Raw genomic sequence first — 12061 nt, forward strand, 5'->3', positions numbered from 1 at the left:
TTAGGCTAGACCTATAGATCGGTTATTCGTGTGGGCCGGGTCTATGCTGGCTTTAACATGTTACTGATTTACTGTATATATATGATTATCTACGCTAGGCTATCTTAATATATATATATATATATAAGATATCATGGGGGCGAGGCTAAAGCAAGAGAGGGAGTATATTAGTAGAAGCAAATGCCGCGTTCAAACCCACTGGGAACTTGTGAAATCTCCGCCTTCAGTGCGTACATGACAACTGGGAACTCGGGGTGGCGGGGGGGGGGAACTAGCTCCTACTGGAAAAAAATAGTTTTGAATCGTCATCCAATCTGGAATTCCAAGTAGGAAACTAGGGCATCTTTGTTGAGGTGCGATGTTTTTTTAACCTAAAGATCACTGACGTCATGATTTGGCCTTTTTTTATATTTATTTTAAAATTATTTTTTAGTTCCACGTTGTCTTGAAAGCACCAAAAGGTCCATAGACAGTCCGGGAGGAAATGTGACGTGGTTTATTTGCCTGGGAAAGGGGCAGACCCGAAACCCGTACAAGCCATAGGCTAATTGTATTTGTGAAATATAGTCACATAAATCCAATAGGAAGGCTACAGTCGGGCCGGGGGGTGCGTTTCATTAGGCTGAAGTCAAGTGAGATAAACGATTGATGGAATAAAGGTCGGGTTGTCACGCTTTGGAAAGTGCTGGCGGTGGAGGAATTGCGAAAAGGATTTCATTTGTGAGAGAGGAGTGCTCTCGCAAGTTATGTCTTCAGCAGTCCATTCTGCACTGGGGTGGCCGTATAGATGAATGACTCAATGACCATTTGGGGTCTTCTGGAATATGTCTTACATTTTATTGGACTATTTGACCAATTTCGTTTCAATATAGTTATAGTTGAATATCCTTGATAACTTGATACGCTGCCTAGTGGAAATACCGATTTTGGATTTGTACAGAACATTTGACCTCCATTAGGTGATTTCTGATTATTGAGCCTTTATAGCATTCTGGAATATGGCTCGTTATTTTGAAGGTAAGTGATTGTGTGGATGCAGCCTACTACAATGATGAAGAATGAATACCACAATGAATGTATTGAAAATAAGTTTAACAGCTTCTACTTGTACATTGTGTGGAGACACGGTCTAAAGTACCAACTAGTGTTATAATTTGAAGTACTATCCTCTGGGAATACAATGTACACATTGTTGTATTTTTTTTATCCAAATGAATTCAATGTAATTCAATAACAATGAATTGTCTTAGGCTACTTGGTTGAATGTTGCTATCACTTGAAAGGTACCTTAGTACCATTGGACCTCAGGCTGGGCCTAACAAATTAGCTCCCACTTCTTACTTTAATGTCCAATTCCAAACGTGCACGCTGACAGGTCAAGAATGGGTACCCCAACTAAATCGTCCATACCAGAGATAGCTGTTCTTTCTCCTCTGACATAATTAGAGTAATATAACAATAGTAGCTTATGTTATTTATAGTTGGGCTTATTTTGAGAATGCCTCAGCCTCTAGTTGGGCTACTCATTGCCGTTGTCCAATCAGGGCAGCAGTTTGGTAGCCTCAGCCTCTAGTTGGGATACTCATTGCTGTTGTTGTCCAATCAGGGCAGCAGTTTGGTAGCCTCAGCCTCTAGTTGGGCTACTCATTGCTGTTGTTGTCCAATCAGGGCAGCAGTTTGGTAGCCTCAGCCTCTAGTTGGGCTACTCATTGCTGTTGTTGTCCAATCAGGGCAGCAGTTTGGTAGCCTCAGCCTCTAGTTGGGCTACTCATTGCTGTCGCAGTTTTGTCCAATCAGGCCAGCAGTTTGGTATCCTCGGCCTCTAGTTGGGCTACTCATGGCTGTGGTTGTCCAATCAGACCAGCAGTTTGGTAGACTCAGCCTCTAGTTGGGCTACTCATGGCTGTCGTTGTCCAATCAGGCCAGCAGTTTGGTATCCTCGGCCTCTAGTTGGGCTACTCATGGCTGTGGTTGTCCAATCAGACCAGCAGTTTGGTAGCCTCAGCCTCTAGTTGGGCTACTCATGGCTGTCATTGTCCAATCAGGCCAGCAGTTTGGTATCCTCGGTCTCTAGTTGGGCTACTCATGGCTGTTGTTGTTCAATCAGGGCTGCAGTTTGGTCGCCTCGGCCTCTAGTTGGGCTACTCATGGCTGTCGTTGTCCAATCAGGGCAGCAGTTTGGTAGCCTCAGCCTCTAGTTGGGCTACTCATGGCTGTCGTTGTCCAATCAGGGCAGCAGTTTGGTATCCTCGGCCTCTAGTTGGGCTACTCATTGCTGTTGTTGTCCAATCAGGGCAGCAGTTTGGTAGCCCCAGCCTGCCATATACTCACTCATTTTGGTTCTTGGTCGTCCGGGTCTAGCCGGTGTAGGCCGTCATTGTAAATAAGAATTTGTTCTAAACTAACTTGCCAAGTTAAATAAAGGTTCAATTTAAAACATTTCCCTGTCAGTCACTCACACCATACAGGAACCACTGCCTGGTGACAGCTTATGAGAAATGACAGTGTCAGATGTCCCAAAACCATAGAACAAGTCACAGTATTGACATGTAGCCTATTCAAAATGGATCTCACCGGTCAAAGTCTATTTCCTGGCAGTGGAATAGAGCTGTTGTATTACTGTTGCACTAGACTAGACTGTTACTAATCTCATAGATATGTTATAGGGAGATGAGGAGCTACTAGACTGTTACTAATCTCATAGATATGTTATAGGGAGATGAGGAGCTACTAGACTGTTACTAATCTCATAGATATGTTATAGGGAGATGGGGAGCTACTAGACTGTTACTAATATCATAGATATGTTATAGGGAGATGAGGAGCTACTAGACTGTTACTAATCTCATAGATATGTTATAGGGAGCTACTAGACTGTTACTAATCTCATAGATATGTTATAGGGAGATGGGGAGCTACTAGACTGTTACTAATCTCATAGATATGTTATAGGGAGATGGGGAGCTACTAGACTGTTACTAATATCATAGATATGTTATAGGGAGATGGGGAGCTACTAGACTAGACTGTTACTAATCTCATAGATATGTTATAGGGAGATGGGGAGCTACTAGACTGTTACTAATCATAGATATGTTATAGGGAGATGGGAGCTACTAGACTAGTTACTAATCTCATAGATATGTTATAGGGAGATGGGAGCTACTAGACTAGACTGTTACTAATCTCATAGATATGTTATAGGGAGATGGGGAGCTACTAGACTGTTACTAATCTCATAGATATGTTATAGGGAGATGGGGAGCTACTAGACTAGACTGTTACTAATCTCATAGATATGTTATAGGGAGATGGGGAGCTACTAGACTGTTACTAATCTCATAGATATGTTATAGGGAGATGAGGAGCTACTAGACTGTTACTAATCTCATAGATATGTTATAGGGAGATGGGGAGCTACTAGACTGTTACTAATCTCATAGATATGTTATAGGGAGATGAGGAGCTACTAGACTGTTACTAATCTCATAGATATGTTATAGGGAGATGGGGAGCTACTAGACTAGACTGTTACTAATCTCATAGATATGTTATAGGGAGATGGGGAGCTACTAGACTAGACTGTTACTAATCTCATAGATATGTTATAGGGAGATGGGGAGCTACTAGACTAGACTGTTACTAATCTCATAGATATGTTATAGGGAGATGGGGAGCTACTAGACTGTTACTAATCTCATAGATATGTTAGAGGGAGATGAGGAGCTACTAGACTAGACTGTTACTAATCTCATAGATATGTTATAGGGAGATGGGGAGCTACTAGACTGTTACTAATCTCATGGATATGTTATAGGGAGATGGGGAGCTACTAGACTGTTACTAATCTCATAGATATGTTATAGGGAGATGAGGAGCTACTAGACTGTTACTAATCTCATGGATATGTTATAGGGAGATGGGGAGCTACTAGACTGTTACTAATCTCATGGATATGTTATAGGGAGATGAGGAGCTACTAGACTGTTACTAATCTCATAGATATGTTAGAGGGAGATGAGGAGCTACTAGACTAGACTGTTACTAATCTCATAGATATGTTATAGGGAGATGGGGAGCTACTAGACTGTTACTAATCTCATGGATATGTTATAGGGAGATGGGGAGCTACTAGACTAGACTGTTACTAATCTCATAGATATGTTATAGGGAGATGAGGAGCTACTAGACTGTTACTAATCTCATAGATATGTTATAGGGAGATGGGGAGCTACTAGACTAGACTGTTACTAATCTCATAGATATGTTATAGGGAGCTACTAGACTGTTACTAATCTCATAGATATGTTAAAGGGAGATGGGGAGCTACTAGACTGTTACTAATCTCATAGATATGTTATAGGGAGATGAGGAGCTACTAGACTGTTACTAATCTCATAGATATGTTATAGGGAGATGGGGAGCTACTAGACTAGACTGTTACTAATCTCATAGATATGTTATAGTGAGATGGGGAGCTACTAGACTAGACTGTTACTAATCTCATAGATATGTTATAGGGAGATGGGGAGCTACTAGACTAGACTGTTACTAATCTCATAGATATGTTATAGGGAGATGAGGAGCTACTAGACTGTTACTAATCTCATAGATATGTTATAGTGAGATGGGGAGCTACTAGACTGTTACTAATCTCATAGATATGTTATAGGGAGATGGGGAGCTACTAGACTGTTACTAATCTCATAGATATGTTATAGGGAGATGGGGAGCTACTAGACTGTTACTAATCTCATAGATATGTTATAGGGAGATGAGGAGCTACTAGACTGTTACTAATCTCATAGATATGTTATAGGGAGATGGGGAGCTACTAGACTAGACTGTTACTAATCTCATAGATATGTTATAGGGAGATGGGGAGCTACTAGACTGTTACTAAACTCATAGATATGTTATAGGGAGATGGGGAGCTACTAGACTGTTACTAATCTCATAGATATGTTATAGGGAGATGTGGAGCTACTAGACTGTTACTAATCTCATATATATGTTATAGGGAGATGGGGAGCTACTAGACTAGACTGTTACTAATCTCATAGATATGTTATAGGGAGATGGGGAGCTACTAGACTGTTACTAATCTCATAGATATGTTATAGGGAGATGAGGAGCTACTAGACTAGACTGTTACTAATCTCATAGATATGTTATAGGGAGATGGGGAGCTACTAGACTGTTACTAATCTCATAGATATGTTATAGGGAGATGGGGAGCTACTAGACTGTTACTAATCTCATAGATATGTTATAGGGAGATGGGGAGCTACTAGACTGTTACTAATCTCATATATATGTTATAGGGAGATGAGGAGCTACTAGACTGTTACTAATATCATAGATATGTTATAGGGAGATGAGGAGCTACTAGACTAGACTGTTACTAATCTCATAGATATGTTATAGGGAGATGGGGAGCTACTAGACTGTTACTAATCTCATAGATATGTTATAGGGAGATGGGGAGCTACTAGACTGTTACTAATCTCATAGATATGTTATAGGGAGATGGGGAGCTTCTAGACTGTTACTAATCTCATAGTTATAAGGGAGTTATAGGGAGATGGGGAGCTACTAGACTGTTACTAATCTCATAGATATGTTATAGGGAGATCAGCTACTAGACTGTTACTAATCTCATAGATATGTTATAGGGAGATGTGGAGCTACTAGACTGTTACTAATCTCATAGATATGTTATAGGGAGATGGGGAGCTACTAGATCTAGACTGTTACTAATCTCATAGATATGTTATAGGGAGATGAGGAGCTACTAGACTGTTACTAATCATCATAGATATGTTATCATAGTGAGATGGGGAGCTACTAGACTGTTACTATCATCTCATAGATATGTTATAGGGAGATGGGGAGCTACTAGACTAGACTGTTACTAATCTCATAGATATCATTATAGGGAGATGAGGAGCTACTAGACTAGACTGTTACTAATCTCATAGATATGTTATAGGGAGATACAACATCAGCTACAACTATGTTATAGACATCATTACTAATCTCATAGATATGTTATAGGGAGATGGGGAGCTACTCATGACTAGACTGTTACATCATCTCAATATATGTTATAGGGAGATGGGGAGCTACTAACTGTTACTAATCTCATATATCATGTTATAGGGAGATGGGGATCTACTAGACTGTTACTAATATCATAGATATGTTATAGGGAGATGGGGAGCTCACTAGACTAGACTGTTACTAATCTCATAGATATGTTATAGGGAGATGAGGAGCTACTAGACATGTTACTAATCTCATAGATATGTTATAGGGAGACCCATCATCTACTAGACTAGACTGTTACCCAATCTCATAGATATGTTATAGGGAGATGGGGAGCTCATCTACAGACTGTTACTAAACTCATCTAGATATGTTATAGGGAGATGGGGAGACCCATCATCTACTAGACTGTTACTAATCTCATAGATATGTTATAGGGAGTTGAGGAGCTACTACAACTGTTACTAATCTCATAGATATGTTATAGGGAGATGGGGAGCTACTAGACTGTTACTAAACTCATAGATATGTTATAGGGAGATGGGGAGACCTACTAGACTGTTACTAATCTCATAGATATCATGTTATAGGGAGATGAGGAGCTACTACAAGACTGTTACTAAACTCATAGATATGTTATAGGGAGATGGGGAGCTCATCTAGACTGTTACTAATCTCATAGATATGTTATAGGGAGATGAGGAGCTACTAGACTGTTACTAAACTCATAGATATGTTATAGGGAGATGGGGAGCTACTAGACTGTTACTAATCTCATAGATATGTTATAGGGAGATGGGGAGCTACTATACTAGACTGTTACTAATCTCATAGATATGTTATAGGGAGATGGGGAGCTACTAGACTAGACTGTTACTAATATCATAGATATGTTATAGGGAGATGGGGAGCTACTAGACTGTTACTAATCTCATAGATATGTTATAGGGAGATGGGGAGCTACTAGACTGTTACTAATCTCATAGATATGTTATAGGGAGATGAGGAGCTACTAGACTGTTACTAATCTCATAGATATGTTATAGGGAGATGGGGAGCTACTAGACTAGACTGTTAGACTAGACCTCATGTTATAAGGAGACCCATCATCTACAACATCATGTTATAAGGAGACCCATCATCTACAACATCATGTTATAGGGAGACCCATCATCTACAACCTCATGTTATAGGGAGACCCATCATCTACAACATCATGTTATAGGGACACCCATCATCTACAACCTCATGTTATAGGGAGACCCATCATCTACAACATCATGTTATAAGGAGACCCATCATCTACAACATCATGTTATAAGGAGACCCATCATCTACAACATCATGTTATAGGGAGACCCATCATCTACAACCTCATGTTATAGGGAGACCCATCATCTACAACATCATGTTATAAGGAGACCCATCATCTACAACATCATGTTATAGGGAGACCCATCATCTACAACCTCATGTTATAGGGAGACCCATCATCTACAACATCATGTTATAGGGACACCCATCATCTACAACATCATCTACAACCCCATGTTATAAGGAGACCCATCATCTACAACCTCATGTTATAGGGAGACCCATCATCTACAACCTCATGTTATAAGGAGACCCATCATCTACAACCTCATGTAATAGAGAGACCCATCATCTACAACATCATGTTATAGGGAGACCCATCATCTACAACATCATCTACAACCTCATGTTATAGGAGACCCATCAGCTACAACATCATCTATAACCTCATGTTATAAGGAGACCCATCATCTACAACATCATGTTATATGGAGACCCATCATCTACAACAGTCTCTCACACCTCCTGACCCAGGATTGTGTCCCTAGTATGTTATAGGGAGACCCATCATCTACAACCTCATGTTATAGGAGACCCATCAGCTACAACATCATCTATAACCTCATGTTATAAGGAGACCCATCATCTACAACCTCATGTTATAAGGAGACCCATCATCTACAACATCATGTTATAGGGAGACCCATCATCTACAACCTCATGTTATAGGGAGACCCATCATCTACAACCTCATGTTATAGGAGACCCATCATCTACAACCTCAGGATTATGGAGTCTCTCCATCATCTACAACATCATCTACAACCTCATGTTATGTGGAGACCCATCATCTACAACATCATGTTACACCTCCTGACCCAGGGAGACCCATCATCTACAACCTCATGTTATAGGACCCAGGATTGTGACCCATCATCTACAACCTCACCTCCTGACCCAGGTTATAGGGAGACCCATCATCTACAACCCATCATCTACAACCTCATGTTACCCAGGAGACCCATCATCTACAACCTCATGTTATAGGGAGACCCATCATCTACAACATCATCTACAACCTCATGTTATAGGGAGACCCATCATCTACAACCTCATGTTATAGGGAGACCCATCATCTACAACATCATCTACAACCCCATGTTACAGGATTGGGTCCCTAGTCTCTCTATACCTCCTGACCCAGGATTGTGTCCCTAGTCTCTCTATACCTCCTGACCCAGGATTGTGTCCCTAGTCTCTCTATACCTCCTGACCCAGGATTGTGTCCCTAGTCTCTCTATACCTCCTGACCCAGGATTGGGTCCCTAGTCTCTCTACACCTCCTGACCCAGGATTGTGTCCCTAGTCTCTCTATACCTCCTGACCCAGGATTGGGTCCCTAGTCTCTCTATACCTCCTGACCCAGGATTGTGTCCCTAGTCTCTCCACACCTCCTGACCCAGGATTGTGTCCCTAGTCTCTCTATACCTCCTGACCCAGGATTGGGTCCCTAGTCTCTCTATACCTCCTGACCCAGGATTGTGTCCCTAGTCTCTCCACACCTCCTGACCCAGGATTGTGTCCCTAGTCTCTCTCTCTACATCTCCTGACCCAGGATTGTGTCCCTAGTCTCTCTACACCTCCTGACCCAGGATTGTGTCCCTAGTCTCTCCACACCTCCTGACCCAGGATTGTGTCCCTAGTCTCTCTCTCTACACCTCCTGACCCAGGATTGTGTCCCTAGTCTCTCTACACCTCCTGACCCAGGATTGTGTCCCTAGTCTCTCTACACCTCCTGACCCAGGATTGTGTCCCTAGTCTCTCTATACCTCCTGACCCAGGATTGTGTCCCTAGTCTCTCTCCCATCTCCTGACCCAGGATTGTGTCCCTAGTCTCTCTCTACACCTCCTGACCCAGGATTGTGTCCATAGTCTCTCTACACCTCCTGACCCAGGATTGTGTCCCTAGTCTCTCTGCACCTCCTGACCCAGGATTGTGTCCCTAGTCTCTCTACACCTCCTGACCCAGGATTGTGTCCCTAGTCTCTCTACACCTCCTGACCCAGGATTGTGTCCCTAGTCTCTCTATACCTCCATACCCAGGATTGTGTCCCTAGTCTCTCTCTCTACATCCCCTGACCCAGGATTGTGTCCCTAGTCTCTCTACACCTCCTGACCCAGGATTGTGTCCCTAGTCTCTCTCTCTGCACCTCCTGACCCAGGATTGTGTCCCTAGTCTCTCTATACCTCCTGACCCAGGATTGTGTCCCTAGTCTCTCTGCACCTCCTGACCCAGGATTGTGTCCCTTGTCTCTCTACATCTCCTGACCCAGGATTGTGTCCCTAGTCTCTCTCTACACCTCCTGACCCAGGATTGTGTCCCTAGTCTCTCTACACCTCCTGACCCAGGATTGTGTCCCTAGTCTCTCTCTCTACACCTCCTGACCCAGGATTGTGTCCCTAGTCTCTCTACACCTCCTGACCCAGGATTGTGTCCCTAGTCTCTCTACATCTCCTGACCCAGGATTGTGTCCCTAGTCTCTCCACACCTCCTGACCCAGGATTGTGTCCCTAGTCTCTCTCTCTACACCTCCTGACCCAGGATTGTGTCCCTAGTCTCTCTACACCTCCTGACCCAGGATTGTGTCCCTAGTCTCTCCACACCTCCTGACCCAGGATTGTGTCCCTAGTCTCTCTCTCTACACCTCCTGACCCTGAGGATTGTGTCCCTAGTCTCTCTACACCTCCTGACCCAGGATTGTGTCCCTAGTCTCTCTACACCTCCTGACCCAGGATTGTGTCCCTAGTCTCTCTACACATCCTGACCCAGGATTGTGTCCCTAGTCTCTCTATACCTCCTGACCCAGGATTGTGTCCCTAGTCTCTCTACATCTCCTGACCCAGGATTGTGTCCCTAGTCTCTCTCTCTACACCTCCTGACCCAGGATTGTGTCCATAGTCTCTCTACACCTCCTGACCCAGGATTGTGTCCCTAGTCTCTCTCTCTACACCTCCTGACCCAGGATTGTGTCCCTAGTCTCTCTACACCTCCTGACCCAGGATTGTGTCCCTAGTCTCTCTACACCTCCCTAGTCTCTCTACACCTCTCTGACCCAGGATTGTGTCCCTAGTCTCTCTATACCTCCTGACCCAGGATTGTGTCCCTAGTCTCTCTCTCTACATCCCCTGACCCAGGATTGTGTCCCTAGTCTCTCTACACCTCCTGACCCAGGATTGTGTCCCTAGTCTCTCTCTCTGCACCTCCTGACCCAGGATTGTGTCCCTAGTCTCTCTATACCTCCTGACCCAGGATTGTGTCCCTAGTCTCTCTGCACCTCCTGACCCAGGATTGTGTCCCTAGTCTCTCTGACCCAGGACCTCCTGACCCAGGATTGTGTCCCTAGTCTCTCTACACCTCCTGACCCAGGATTGTGTCCCTAGTCTCTCTACACCTCCTGACCCAGGATTGTGTCCCTAGTCTCTCTACACCTCCTGACCCAGGATTGTGTCCCTAGTCTCTCTCTCTACACCTCCTGACCCAGGATTGTGTCCCTAGTCTCTCTACACCTCCTGACCCAGGATTGTGTCCTTAGTCTCTCTCTCTACACCTCCTGACCCAGGATTGTGTCCCTAGTCTCTCTACACCTCCTGACCCAGGATTGTGTCCCTAGTCTCTCTACACCTCCTGACCCAGGATTGGGTCCCTAGTCTCTCTGCACCTCCTGACCCAGGATTGTGTCCCTAGTCTCTCTCTCTACACCTCCTGACCCAGGATTGTGTCCCTAGTCTCTCCACACCTCCTGACCCAGGATTGGGTCCCTAGTCTCTCTATACCTCCTGACCCAGGATTGTGTCCCTAGTCTCTCAGGATTGTGTCCCTACACCTCTACACCTCCTGACCCAGGATTGTGTCCCTAGTCTCTCTGCACCTCCTGACCCAGGATTGTGTCCCTAGTCTCTCTACACCTCCTGACCCAGGATTGTGTCCATAGTCTCTCTACACCTCCTGACCCAGGATTGTGTCCCTAGTCTCTCTACACCTCCTGACCCAGGATTGTGTCACTAGTCTCTCTCTCTACACCTCCTGACCCAGGATTGTGTCCCTAGTCTCTCTCTCTACACCTCCTGACCCAGGATTGTGTCCCTAGTCTCTCTACACCTCCTGACCCAGGATTGTGTCCCTAGTCTCTCTACACCTCCTGACCCAGGATTGTCTCTCTCTCTACACCTCCTGACCCAGGATTGTGTCACTAGTCTCTCTACACCTCCTGACCCAGCCTTTGGGAAACACTCTTTAAGTGAAAAAATGTAAACACAAGGGAGTTTGGGAGCAATGGGGTTGAGTTTGGGAGCAATGGGGTTGAGTTTGGGAGCAATGGGGTTGAGTTTGGGAGCAATGGGGCTGAGTTCCTCTTTCATCTATCTCACTGTTGGCCGTGGAACAGTGTTCTGTTTGTCCATGGCTTGTGGTTAAGTTAGATTTATCATACACACACACACACACACACACACACACACACACACACACACACACACACACACACACACACACACACACACACACTACTGTGCTGCGGCAGTGGCACACCTTCTATGATTACTTCTCTAAGGAAGGCTTCCCACCCTGGAATATGAGAGGGTTTCATGCGCCAGGTTTATCTGTGCACTCAGTTTCTCATTGGACAAGTCCAGGTACTCT

General features: G+C 44.1%; 1 protein-coding gene across 3 annotated transcripts in view; it reads left to right on the forward strand.

Moving 5' to 3' along the window:
• LOC135536549 (UTP--glucose-1-phosphate uridylyltransferase-like) overlaps positions 1-12061 on the forward strand; it is a 79573-nt gene that overhangs the window by 504 nt on the left and 67008 nt on the right. The window contains exon 1 of one of the 3 annotated variants that reach the window (XM_064962846.1): positions 506-1017. The exons of 1 other annotated variant lie outside the window; for it this stretch is intronic. In XM_064962846.1, coding sequence (XP_064818918.1) covers positions 999-1017 — 19 coding nt within the window. In that variant the 5' untranslated portion in view covers positions 506-998. Of the gene's footprint in view, positions 1-505; positions 1018-12061 lie in introns of those variants that run through there. One more of the 3 variants, XM_064962849.1, reaches the window with a different exon arrangement.

The sequence above is a fragment of the Oncorhynchus masou genome, unplaced genomic scaffold (genome assembly GCF_036934945.1).
Source record: "Oncorhynchus masou masou isolate Uvic2021 unplaced genomic scaffold, UVic_Omas_1.1 unplaced_scaffold_631, whole genome shotgun sequence".
NCBI classification, from domain to species: Eukaryota; Metazoa; Chordata; class Actinopteri; order Salmoniformes; family Salmonidae; genus Oncorhynchus; species Oncorhynchus masou.